This window comes from Coenobita brevimanus, chromosome 75 (assembly GCF_032717465.1).
Source record: "Coenobita brevimanus isolate Jiangsu-jjx chromosome 75, ASM3271746v2, whole genome shotgun sequence".
NCBI lineage: Eukaryota > Metazoa > Arthropoda > Malacostraca > Decapoda > Coenobitidae > Coenobita > Coenobita brevimanus.
The window spans coordinates 20,527,152-20,540,308 of NC_137028.1; the positions used below are offsets into that span (position 1 = coordinate 20,527,152).

The 13,157-nt window shown below is 42.3% G+C and overlaps 1 protein-coding gene across 1 annotated transcript in view; it reads right to left on the bottom strand.

Annotated features, from left to right (window-relative positions):
- Positions 1–13,157, bottom strand: part of ZnT49B (solute carrier family 30 member 9) — a 310,034-nt gene that overhangs the window by 137,838 nt on the left and 159,039 nt on the right. The window contains exon 5 of the mRNA XM_080278894.1: positions 11,872–11,992. Within this exon, the coding sequence (XP_080135020.1) occupies positions 11,872–11,992 (121 nt within the window). The remainder of the gene's footprint in view (positions 1–11,871; positions 11,993–13,157) is intronic.

The window sequence follows — 13,157 nt, forward strand, 5'->3', positions numbered from 1 at the left end:
ACTACAAGCTTGTGGGCTGGCAGAGTGGTTTCGTTAGACAGAAAATCGTATCGGTACTACACATTTTTGGCCAATGAAGAGTATGCCTTTTTTCAGTGGATTTATTCATTTTGTTTTTCATGAAAAATCCCTTGAGCTTGGGTCCCTGGGGGACTTTAAATTCTGTTATCTGTCTTATAATGTTCACCTTTTCCAAGTTAACAGCATACGTCCAGCTTCTGTTTCATGGTGAGCAAGCTGCTTAACATTAGTTTGTACTTTAGGTATCATGGAGTGACGAAATCTCCGCTTATCACAACACAACAACACAATATTGAGAGTGCTTGTTTACTGACTGGAGATGGTAAGCAGACTGGTGATTTGTGAAGGTTTGGAGGGTGACTGAATTAGAGAAGGAGAAAGAGGGCTGGGAAGGGGATTAACTAGGAAATGATCTTGACTGGAAATGCCTTCACCTCCAGGCCTGACTTCACTCAGTCTCACATGACAACCCCATGCAGGGGTGGGAATTCATAGTGGCACACACGGTTATATTTTTGTTTATAAATATGTCAGTCTGTGAGTCTTCCCGGCTGTCTGATATCCCGGTTATCTGGAAACCAAATATCCAGGACTGTACTGTAATCTGAACTAACCAGCAAATGGTTGCAAGGAATGAGTGTATTGGAGGGGAAACAGAGGTTGGGTAAATCTGGGAGAGACTTATGTGTCATAAGGGCAGGAAAACTTTTCTATTTTACCTTGGTTGTAGCTACAGCACAGGCATTACAGCATTCCACAATGATGTCTGGCAATAGTTTGGTAACTTGAGTTTCTTTATAGGGAGTGATGTTGTGGGTCAGTAGGTCAAAAGGGGCTCTGATTTTGAGGTTAGGATGGAATTAATTATTGCCACACGTTCTTTTATATATAATATATAATTCAACGCGTGTTAGAGATGGTAATCTTGCACTATATGTACAGTAATCTAGTAATCTGCATGTACACTGAGCCCAGTGTACAGTACTACATTGATCATGTCAGTATGCTTACAGGTTAGACTTGGTATGCAATATCCTGATTTGTGCTTTCTAATTTTTAACACCCTGAGCCTTACATTGCTCCTCCTGTCACCATTTATGCCTGGATGGTATCACAAGTGGCACTATACCTCTTCCTAGTGGGATTCCACCAAAGACAAAGCACAGAGTGAATAACGACTTGTGTTCAATCTTTCAAACAAAGGGTCTTTTTTCTTTTCTTCCACTTCTGACAATTTTATTCAGCTTAGGGTAGACTTCTTCCAATGAAGGTGTTCTATCTATCTGTCTATAGCCAGATGCCTTAATCCCGTAAGGGGTGGTCATAAACAAATTCGCTCCATGTCTCCCTGTCCCCTGCCATTTCACTGCCCTGCTCTCCATCTCACTCATCTCTCTCATATACCTCTCCACTCCTTCTCTCCATCTAGTCGTCAGTCTTCCCCTCCCTCACATACACTCTCCTCATTAGTCTCTTGCTTCTATCCTCTCCATGTAGCCTAACCACCTCAATGTACTTCTACCTCTAGCTTCTATCCTCTCCACATGGCCAAACCACCTCAATGTATTTCTTCCAACACATTCTATCACATCCAGATCCACACCACAATGTTCTTTCACTTCCTCATTTGTCAGTCTTTCTTTCCAAGTAACTCCACATGCTCCCCTTCAAATAACTGATTTCCACTGCTCTCACTCTTGACTCGAGTCCTTTCAACAAGTTCCAAGCTTCGCTTCCATACGTTGGGGTTGGTATCACAATACTATCATGGAGTGACTTTTTTAATTCCATGCTCACTTTTCTATTCCTTATCACTGTTTTCAAAGAACCAGAAACCTTTCTTCCCTATTGTACCCTTTCATGGATTTCATCTTCTAAAATTCCATTCTTACTCATCACACTACCCAAGTACTTAACTGCACTCAAATTTTCCATTTCCTCACCATTCAACCTCACTGTGCATTCAATGACTTCATTTCTTTTGAAGACCATAACTTTACTCTTCCCTACATTCACCTTTAGATTCTGTTTCTTACACACTCTCCCAAACTCATCCATCAAGCCTTGCAGTTCCCCACTGCCCTCACTTAACAACACAGTATCATCTGCAAATGATGGAACAGGGAGTTTCCAAACGCTACCCTCTCTCATTAGGGCCGCTCCAACATCCACTGCCCTACCTTGTATCTCTTTTATATCTAAATCCACATACAGATTGAACAACCATGGAGACATGAAACATCCTTCTTTCAATTCAACATTCAGATAGAAAAATTCACTCAATTCACCATCCACACACACTGCAGCCTAAGCACCCTTATACATACTCTTCACGGCATTCAACAGCTTCCCATTTACTCCATATATCCGTAATATTTCCCACATTCCTAGTCTATCCACTCTGTCATACGCTTTCTCCACATCCATGAAAGCCACATACAACTTCTTTAATTTTTCTATAAACTTTCCTCTAAAGATCTTAGGATGAATATATGATCTACACAACCTCTTCCTTTCCTAAAACCTCCCTGTTCTTCTCCAACTAATTCCTCTGTTATTTTTCCACCTCTGTCAAAGAGTATCCTACCATATACTTTTCCTATTACACTAAGATCACAAATGCCTGCAAGATTACTGCACACTTCTATTTCCCCTTCTCCTTTGTACAGGGGAAAAACTGCACCTGACTTCCAGTCCTCCAGGACTCTGCCTTCCTCTCAGGCCAATCTGCAAATCTTCCATATCCACTTCATTACTATCTCTCCCCTGTACTTCAGCATTTCACCACACACTCCATGAATTCCTGGTGCTTTTCCCAATTTGACTTTCTTCACTGCTTCTGCTACTTCCATCTTACGGATCTCTTCCTCCCTTCTCATCTTTTTTCCTCCTCCCAGCCATTCCCCAGCCACTTATACTTGCACAACTTTCATGCTCCATGTTTAACAATCCCTTAAAGTGTTCTCTCCATCTGCTCACACTATCTCCCTTGTCTGCTGGCAATCTATCACTTTTATCTTTTACTCCCCTACTACCTTCTTTATTACCCTGTCTAGGTCTCTTTACCTCCTTCCAAAACATTTTCTTACATTCCCTCCATTTTACACTCGAATTCCTTCCAAATTTCTCATCCACTCTCTTCTTACTCTCTCTTAATGATCTTTTCACCTCACTCTTCTCCTGTACATATAACTCTCTAGTCCGATTCTCAGCTTCCTCAATGTCTCTGCTTCTTATCCACTCTCTACAGGCTTTCTTCTTTTGTGCCACAGCTTGTTTCACCTCTTCATTTTCACCATGCTATTCCTTGTAACCTTTTTCGTCTTCTCTTCACCCCACACACAATCTCACGTGCTGCACATTTTTCTCCTGAGAATATCTTGCACTTGCTTTCCACCTCCCCCATCTGCTCCAAATCATGCGAGATCCGTTCAGGAAGTATCAGACCTTAGGCTCTAAAAAAACAAATAGCTAACCTGTTGAGCTAGGACATTAATCCCCTCAAAGTAAACCCCTTCTGACTTGACACATGCAGCCCAGTGTTCTTTCCACTGTCTGAAACATTTTTCAGAGTCAGTTTTTGGTATCTCCCGCAGGTGCTTTGTTGCATTCGTCATGATCTCTTCTCTCACCTCAAATTGGGAACCATTCAGCATAGTTTTGAGCTTGGGAAATAACCAAAAGTCACACAGAGCCAAGTCTGGTGAGTAACAAACCTGCCGGACCTGAGGGATGCTGTGCTTCGCTAAAATTTCGTGAATCACTCGAGAAGAAAACGCAATGGCGTTGTCGTGGTGCAGCTTCCAACTTGCCGCTTTCCAAAGGTCTGGTTTCTTCTGCTGAACTGGTTCACAGAGACGACGGGTAACATCAAAGAAGTAATGTTTGTTGACAGTCTGACCTTCTGGTGCACATTTGTGATGCACACCACCACGGTAGTTAAAAAAAAAAAAAAAAAAGCTGTCAACATGCGAGTGCATTTCACCTTGCTCCGGACCTGTGGTGCTTTTTTTGGCCCAGGTGACCCAGCATACTTGCACTGGGATAACTGTGTTTTGGTTTCTGGGTCATACCCATAAACCCAAGTCTAAGCTCCAGTGATAACGGTCTTCAGAATGTCTGGGTTGCAACTTGCACACTCCAACATGCCTTGAACAACATTCATTCAAGAGAAGAAATCATGACGAATGCAATGAAGCACCCACAGGATACCAAAACCGACACTGAAAAATGTTTCAGGCAGTGGAAAGAATGTTAGGCTGTGAATGTCAAGTCAGAGGGGGCCTACTTTGAGAGGGATTAGTGTCCTTGCTCAACCGGTTAGCTACCTATTTTTTCAGAGCCTACGGTCGGATACTTTCTGAACAGACCTTGTATTTACCCAATCGCTCCTCCACTTCTCTCTTATACTCTGCCTTTTTTTCACCCTCTTGCAACCGTTCTACCCTCTTTGTACTAGTTCCCACTGCCTTTGTCTCCTTTTATTTATCCAATGCATTTGTACCTTGACTTTCACTATCAATAGGTAATGGTTAGAAAGTTCACTCCCCTGACCTCTGTACACTCTCACATCCAGTGCATACCTTGTCATTCTCTCATCCACACACACATAATCAATCATTGCCTTCTGTTCATTCAGTTCACCACCCACCCTTCTCACCACTCACCACGTATACCTGTGGATCATTTTCTGCCTGAAGAGCGTATTGGCTATCACCAAACCCATTCCTGCACAAATGTCCACTAAAGCACTGCTATTCTCATCCACTTATGCAGGCACACCCCACTCACCAACTACTCCATCCACCTTCACATTCCCTACGTTTCCATTCATATCTCCAATCAAAAACACTCTCTCACTCCTCTCAAACTTTTCCATGCATGCTTCCACATTTGTCCAGAACTCTGCCTTCACTCTGCTCGCACGTTCTTCTGTTGACACATGTACACACACACACAATCGCCAATGCTTGTATTCCTACTAACAATCTTACCCACATAATCCCTGACCCAACTGATCTATACTCTCTTATATTCCCCTTCCATCTCTTGCACACAACAATACATACACCCTCTTCTACCCTGTCATTCTCACCTACTCCAGCACATAAAAACAACAAGACATAGTGAAATAGAAAGTCTCGACATGGTTGAGTAATGGCGGAAAGGGACGGTGCAATGTTTACAAGTGACGAGAAAGAGTTCAAGGGTTTCTCTGAAGAGGACGTGGGAAATGGAAGTATTAAGTTGAACCAAACAAGAATAGCAGGTGTAGAGAAAACAGCGGAGGGGAATGTCCAGGAGATAAAAAAGGTATGGGCAGTAATTAAAGAGTAACAGGAACAAACCATAGAGCAGGAAAACGAGATCAAAAGTCTGCGAAATAAACTGGAAAAAATTTGTACACATAATGACGAACAAGAAAGAGAAGTTACTGAATTAAAAGTGAGCAATGCATCAGCCTCAAATGAAATAAAACAGCTTAAGAGGGAGAATAAGAGGTTGGAAGAAGAAAGAGACAGGATGAAAAGCAAACTAGATGTGTATGAATCCAAAATCAAGAATACAGGACGAGCACATTAAAGAAATTCAGGAAGAGGAAATTGCAAATTTGAAAGAGATTATAGAACAACAAGACAAGGAAAAGGTGGAGAGGGAAGTGGTTAGGGTGCTGAGAATTATAGAATCTTTAGTCAGGGATGTAGCAGATAAGAAAAAATGTGTAATAATTTCAGGAGTTAAAGAAAAACGTATGACAATAAGATCAGAAAGAGAAAGAAGGGAACTGAGTAAGGTTAAAGAAATAATATCAGTAGTCATGGAGGAAAACAACAACGCTAAAGAAGAGACTGACGAGGTGCTTAAGTTAGGAAAGTACGAGGATGGAGGGGCAAGGCCTTTGAAAGTAAAGTTTGAGTCTCAGGCAACAGTAAATGAAATTATCAGTAGAACAGGGAAATTATCAGAGAAGGAAGGGTTAAAAAATGTTCGGATAAGGAGAGATGCAAATGTGGAAGAAAGCTAAAATAAAGGAGTTAGTAAAGGAAGCAAAGGTAGAAAACGACCAGAGAACGGAGGAAGAGAAGACAGTGTTTATTGGAGAGTCATGGATCAGAAATTATGGAAGTGGTACTGACAGAGAGAAGGAGAAAAGAGAGTTTAAAAAACATCAAAAATAATTGGAAGGTGGCATATACTAATGTTGATGGTTTAATAATGGCAAGGCTAGAAATCAACGATTTTTTGAGGGTACATGAACCTGATGTTATGTGCTTTGTAGAGACCAAATTAAGAGAAGATATTGATGTTCATATAGGAGATGGTAAATACAAACAATGGAGAAGAGACAGGAAAAAAAAAAAAACGGGAGGAGGAGTGATGATAGCAGTAAAGAACAATATAAACGTAGATACCGTGGAAATGGGAGAAGGCCGGGTCGAAGTGAAAAATATGAAATTAGAAATTGGAGAGAATAACAATAGAGATATGGCAGTAGTTTCTGTTCCCCCTAAGACAAGGGCATGAAGTGATGATGAATACCAGGAAATGTTGTCAGACATGGCTAGTCATTTACAGAAAATGATTGAGAAAAGCAACAACATAATTTTAATGGGTGACTTCAATTGTAAAGAGGTGAACTGGGAGGAATAGGACTCAGGAGGCAGCGAAGATTCGTGGGGCACTACATTATTAAATACAACAGTGAACAATGTGATGACGCAATGGGTCAAAGAAGAGACACAATTCTGAGGAGAGGACACACCAGCAAGACTAGACTTACTGTTTACCAAAGAACCCGATGTAATAGAATCATTGGAATATCTGTGTCCTACTGGAAAAAGTGATAATGTGGTCATTGAGTTCCAGATGATAACAGGGAACATGGAGCCAAGAGACGAGCTTTATATGCAGGGAAGATACAACTTTGGGAAAGCAGACTTTACAGGTTTGACAAAAAAATTTTGAAAATGCAGGGGAGTGAAAGATAAAAATGGTAGATTACTAGTGGAGAAGGTTGAAAAAGTGAGCAGATGGAGAGAGCACTTTAAGGAATTGTTGAACGTAGAGGATGGAAGTAATGCGAGTATAAGTGGCTGGGGAATGGCTGGGAGAAGGAGGGAGGTGAGAAGACAGGAAGAAATCAGTAGGATAGAGGTTGTGGAAGCAATGAAGAAAGTTAAATCGGGGAAAGCCCCAGGAATTGATGGAGTGTGTGGTGAAATGCTGAAGCATGGGGGAGAGATAGTAGTAGAATGGATGTGGAAGATGTGCAGATTGGCATGGGAGGAAGGTAGAGTCCCAGAGGATTGGAAGTCAGGTATAATTATTCCCTTGTACAAAGGAAAAGGGGAAAAAGAAGTGTGTGGTAATCACAGGGGCATTTGTCTTCTTAGTATAATGGGAAAAGTGTATGGTAGGATACTTATAGACAGAGTTAGAGAAAGAACAGAAAAATTAGTTGGAGAAGAACAAGGAGGCTTTAGGAAGGGAAGAGGTTGTGTAGATCAGATATTCATTCTTAGATCTTTAGTGAAAAAGTTTCTAGAGAAGGGAAAGAAGTTGCATGCGGCTTTCATGGATTTGGAGAAAGCATATGACAGGGTGGATAGACAAGGATTGTGGAAAGTGTTAAGAATATATGGAGTAGATGGGAAGTTGTTGAATGCTGTGAAGAGTATGTACGATGGTGCGAAGGCTGCAGTGCGTGTGGATGGTGAACTAAGTTAATTTTTCTTTTTGAAAGTTGGTTTGAAACAGGGATGTGGCATGTCTCCATGGTTGTTCAATCTGTACATGGATGGGGTAATAAAAGAGGTACAAGGTAGGGTAGTGGATGTTGGAGTGACCCTGGTGAGAGAGGATAGTGTTTGGAAACTCCCTGTACTGTTGTTTGCAGATGATACTGTGTTGTTGAGTGAAGACGAAGGGGAGCTGCAAGGCTTGGTGGATGAGTTTGGGAGAGTGTGTAAGAAACGGAATCTAAAGGTGAATGTAGGGAAGAGTAAAGTGATGGTCTTTGAGAGAGGTGAAGTTAGTGAATGTACAGTGAGGTTGGATGGTGAGGAATTGGAAAATGTGAGTACGTTTAAGTACTTGGGTAGTGTGATGAGTAAGGATGGAGGTCTGGAGGGTGAAGTGCTTGAAAGGGTACAGCAGGGAAGAAAGGTTGCTGGTTCTTTGAAAGCAGTGATAAGAAACAGGGAAGTGAGCATAGAAGTGAAAAAGTTACTACATGACAGTATTGTGATACTAACTCTAACGTACGGAAGTGAAGCTTGGACATTGTTGGAAGGACACAAGTCAAGAGTGAGAGCAGTGGAAATGAGTTACTTAAGAGGAGCCTGTGGAGTCATGTGGAGAGACAGGCTGACAAATGAGGATATAAGGGAGCGTTGTGGTGTTGATGTGGATGTGATAGGAAGCGTTATGAGGAACTCAGTGAGGTGGTTTGGCCATGTGGAGAGGATGGAGGGTGAGAGACTGACGAAGAGAGTGTATGTGAGTGAGGTGGAGGGGGGGAGAGGGAGGGGGAGGCTGAGGATGAGATGGAGGGATGGGGTGGAGAGGTATATGAGAGAGGGGGGTGTGAGTTAGGAGCAGGGCAGTGAAATGGCGGGGGACAGGGCGACTTGGAGGCGATTTGTTTGTGGCCACCCCAAACGGGATTGAGGCATCTGGCAATAGATAGATAGACAGATTGGACAAAATTCAGAGAATCATGAGAAATACAGAACTGGGATATTTTTCTAGGCTTCTATAATTCAGGAGTGGAAAAATTTGTGCCAAGAGTAAGGGGGGAAAGAAAACAGGAAAAAGGAGTGGTTTAACAGAAGGTGTATGATAGCAAAAAAAGAGAGAGACATGGCGTGGAACAATTGGAGAAAGAGAGGTAACAAGAACAAAGGAGGAATACAAAAGAACTAGAAATGGATACACAAGAATACATAGAGAGGAAGAAAGGAATTTTGAAAAAGGTATAATAGACAAATGTAAGGATGAACCCAAACTGTTTTATAGATTTGTCAATGGCAAATTGAAAAAAAAGGAAGGAATCACCAAACTGAAAGTAGAAGGAGAGGTCTATAAAGATGCAACAATGCAAGTAGAAATAATGAACAAATGTTTCCAATCAGTTTTCACAAATGAAAAGGAGTTTGTGGAAGGGGCGGGAGTGACTAGAAATGTAGTGATAAAAGATATAAAAGTGGAGGTACAGGAAGGGTATAAATTACTGGAAACTCAAGATGTAAGGAAAGCCCCTGGACCAGATGGAATCTCTAATTGGGTACTGAAGGAATGCAGAAAACAACTGGCGGATAAGATTCACAGTTTAATTGTGTGTTCTCTGGAAGAGGGGCAAGTGCCTCAAGAATGGAAGAGGGCAAATGTGCTACCAATTTTTAAGAACGGAAACAGGGGAGAATCCCAGCATTATAGACCATTGTCCCTAACCACCATGGTTGCAAAATTGTGCGAAAGAATTCTGAAAGATAGATGGATAAAATATCTGGAAGAGATGAATATTTTGGCTGAATGTCAGTTTGGATTTAGAAGTGGAAGGTCATGTGTTTGTAACTTGTTGAGTTTTTACTCAAGAGCAATTAACGTGCTACAGGAGAGAGAGATGGTTGGGTGGATTGTGTGTATTTAGATTTGGAGAAGGTCTTTGACAAGGTACCTCATAAGTGACTAATGTGGAAACTAGAGCATATAGGAGGACTGAAGGGGAACCTCCTGGAATGGATGAAAGACTTTTTGAGAGACAGACAAATGAGGACAGTAATAAAGGATAGGATGTCTGGATGGAGGAAAGTTCCAAGTGGAAACCCACAGGGCTCGGTGTTGGCACCAGTAATGTTCCTGATTTATGTAAATGATATGGTAGATGGAGTGAATAGTTATGCAAGTCTGTTAGCTGATGATGCAAAGATCTTGAGGAAGGTAGAGGTTGAGGAGGATTGTAAAATGCTGCAGGAGGATCTGGATAGGATACACGATTGGAGCCGGATGTTGGAAATGAAATTTAATGCAAAGAAATGTAAAATATTGGAAATGGGTAAAAGTACCAAGAGGCCATCATTGAATTATTTGATGGGAAATGAACCAATCACAAAAGTGAGAGAAGAGAAAGATTTGGAAGTGCTGATCCAGGACAGTTTGTCACCTGAAAAACACATTAACAAGGCAGTAAGAGAGACATATAAACTCCTGACCAATATAAGAGTAGCCTTTCATTATATGGATGAGGAGATGATGAAAAAATTGATAGTGGCCATGATTCGCCCCAGGTTAGAATATGCAGCAGTACTGTGGTCCCCACACAAATAGAAAGATATAAACAAGATTGAGAGAATACAAAGAACAGCAACCAAAATGGTACCCAGTCCGGCAGATCTGTCGTACAGAGAGAGGCTGGAAAAGCTGGATTTGCCTTCCTTAAAAGAAAGGAAAAAGAGAGACATGATTGCAGTGTTCAGGACCATGGTGAGAGTAGATAAAATTGACAAAGAAGATCTGTTTTTATGGATAAAAGAGCAATACGAGGACACGGAATGAAACTGAAGAAACCGAGCTGCTTGAGGAATATGAAGAAATATAGTTTTCCTTATAGATGTACAGACCTGTGGAATAGCCTGGACAATGAGATCGTCCAGTCTAAAAACTTAAGTGAGTTTAAAGCTAAATTTGACTTACTGAGAAACAGAGACAGGACCCCATGAGCATAGCTCATTTCCTGTATATCTATCTATCTATCTATTGCCAGAGCCTCAATCCCGTTTGGGGTGGCCACAAACAAATTGCCTCCAAGTCGCCCTGTCCCCCGCCATTTCACTGCCCTGCTCCCAACTCACACCCCCCTCTCTCATATACCTCTCCACCCCATCCCTCCATCTCATCCTCGGCCTCCCCCTCCCTCTCCCCCCCTCCACCTCACTCACATACACTCTCTTCGTCAGTCTTTCACCCTCCATCCTCTCCACATGGCCAAACCACCTCAGTGTATTCCTCCTAATGCTTCCCATCACATCCACATCCACACCACAACGCTCCTTTATATCCTCATTTGTCAGCCTGTCTCTCCATGTGACTCCACAGGCTCCTCTTAAATAACTCATTTCCACTGCTCTCACTCTTGACTTGTGTCCTTCCAACAATGTCCAAGCTTCACTTCCGTACGTTAGAGTTGGTATCACAATACCGTCATGTAGTAACTTTTTCACTTCCATGCTCACTTCCCCCTTCTGTTTCTTTCTGTATATCACAATTAGGTAAATACAATTAGGCAAATACATATACATATACCCAATCCTTATTCCCACTCTCTCACCCCACCATTTAGTCTCAGTCAGTGCACATATATCCACTTTTGCATCCTCAAGCACCTGGCCTATCTCTCTCTCTCTCTCTTTCACTTCATTATTTGCACCCTTCACATTCCATTCTGAAATTCGCACCATGTCCTTTGTATGGCCCTTGGTTGTCAATTGTTGGTGAGTCCTGTTACGAGGCATTATGTTTTTACACAGTTGTTTTCCTAGAAGGGGCATAAACCCTCTGCCAACCAACTTGTTGACATGCAGGGAACACAGGGAACATGTATTGGTTGGTTATAAGGTTAACATCCAACGTATTAAATGATTTCCTGTCTTACAGGAAATCATTCGGCTTGTCGCTCAATGTTGAGACACTCTAGAGTAGCATTACACAGTGTGAGTGGATGATGGGCACCTCTTCTGTCTGAATAATTTCCCTCAAGCATTGCAAAATCACCAGAGGGTAAAAATAAGAAACAGAAAACTGTTACCATGGTGAAGGTGTTCGGGGTAAAACAGTAGTGACAGGACTTACATGACAACAGCAGTCCAGACAACCTTGCCAGATGAGTCCGGAAAGGACGGGATGGGTGAGGTGGAGGAAGTGCGCTGGTCTCGTCGCATTTCTCGCACTAACTTCTTGATGTTGAAGAGGTCTGTTGTTGCATAAGAAAGTCACCCATGATCAGCTACCTCATAAAAAGTGGACTAACATTAAATAAACCTATGATATCAATGAATAACATACACATGCAGTACAAGCTCTGTCCTATAACCAACTCTCTTCCTTTTACTCATCAACGACCTGAGCTGTACATCTAACCCTATCCACTCATATGCTGATGACTCCACCCTTCACCTTTCCATTTGTGTCCTTCAGTGTCCACCTCAGCAGTTACTTCAACAAACATGGGATGAGGCTATGGCACACCTAATGTCTGACTTGGCTCATGTCTCTGATTGAAGTAAAAGCGAAGATGCCTTTAGATCAGGATTGGTAACAAGAGGTCTCAGGGTTTGGACCTTGGGTCCACTGGTTAAATATGACATCAAGAAAGCAGTTGTGCCTCTGACACACATTAACACAACCACTCATTCACAGTTTCATATACAGTACAGTCATTACTCGATGTAAGACGGAGTTACGTAAGGTCATACCTTATCGTATACTGATTTTATAATAAATCGGGAGATTGAAACCCATTATAAAAGGGGGGTTACGTCAACTCAACTTCCAAAAGTCACCCAACCAAGACTGAACCATAAATGACAATCCACCTTTATTCCTTCCTGTGTTGGTCCAAGTCGTCTCCAGGTCATTCCCTCCGAGGCTGGGGGACAGCCTGTGCTTACAGGCACTAGTGGTCAGCCTCTGAGTCAGAGAGGAACAGGTTAGGAGGAGGGGAATCTGGCCCATACCTGCACCAACCTTAGCACTGGGACCCATACCTGTACCAACCATAGCACTGGGGCCTACACTGGCACTGACCTTACCACTGGGCACACAAATCCACAGTACCGTAGTACAGTACGATGTTTGGCTGAGAGGTGACGATAATAGGGGGGACACACATGAACAAGTTGAAAAGACAGGGCTTTGAAAGGGTGGCAGGACCTGAACCATAACAATGCCCGTACGCCGGGACTGGAGCGACGGTCACCTTGCGTGAGCCTGGCACTTTCCAATGGCAAAATCGTTATGGTGGGAAATTTATTGTAAATCGAATTTGGGGGTGGAACTTTTCTATTATCGCTGTAGCGAATTATCGTAAACCGAATCATCGTAAAACGAGTAATGACTGTACACACATCCCAAGCTAC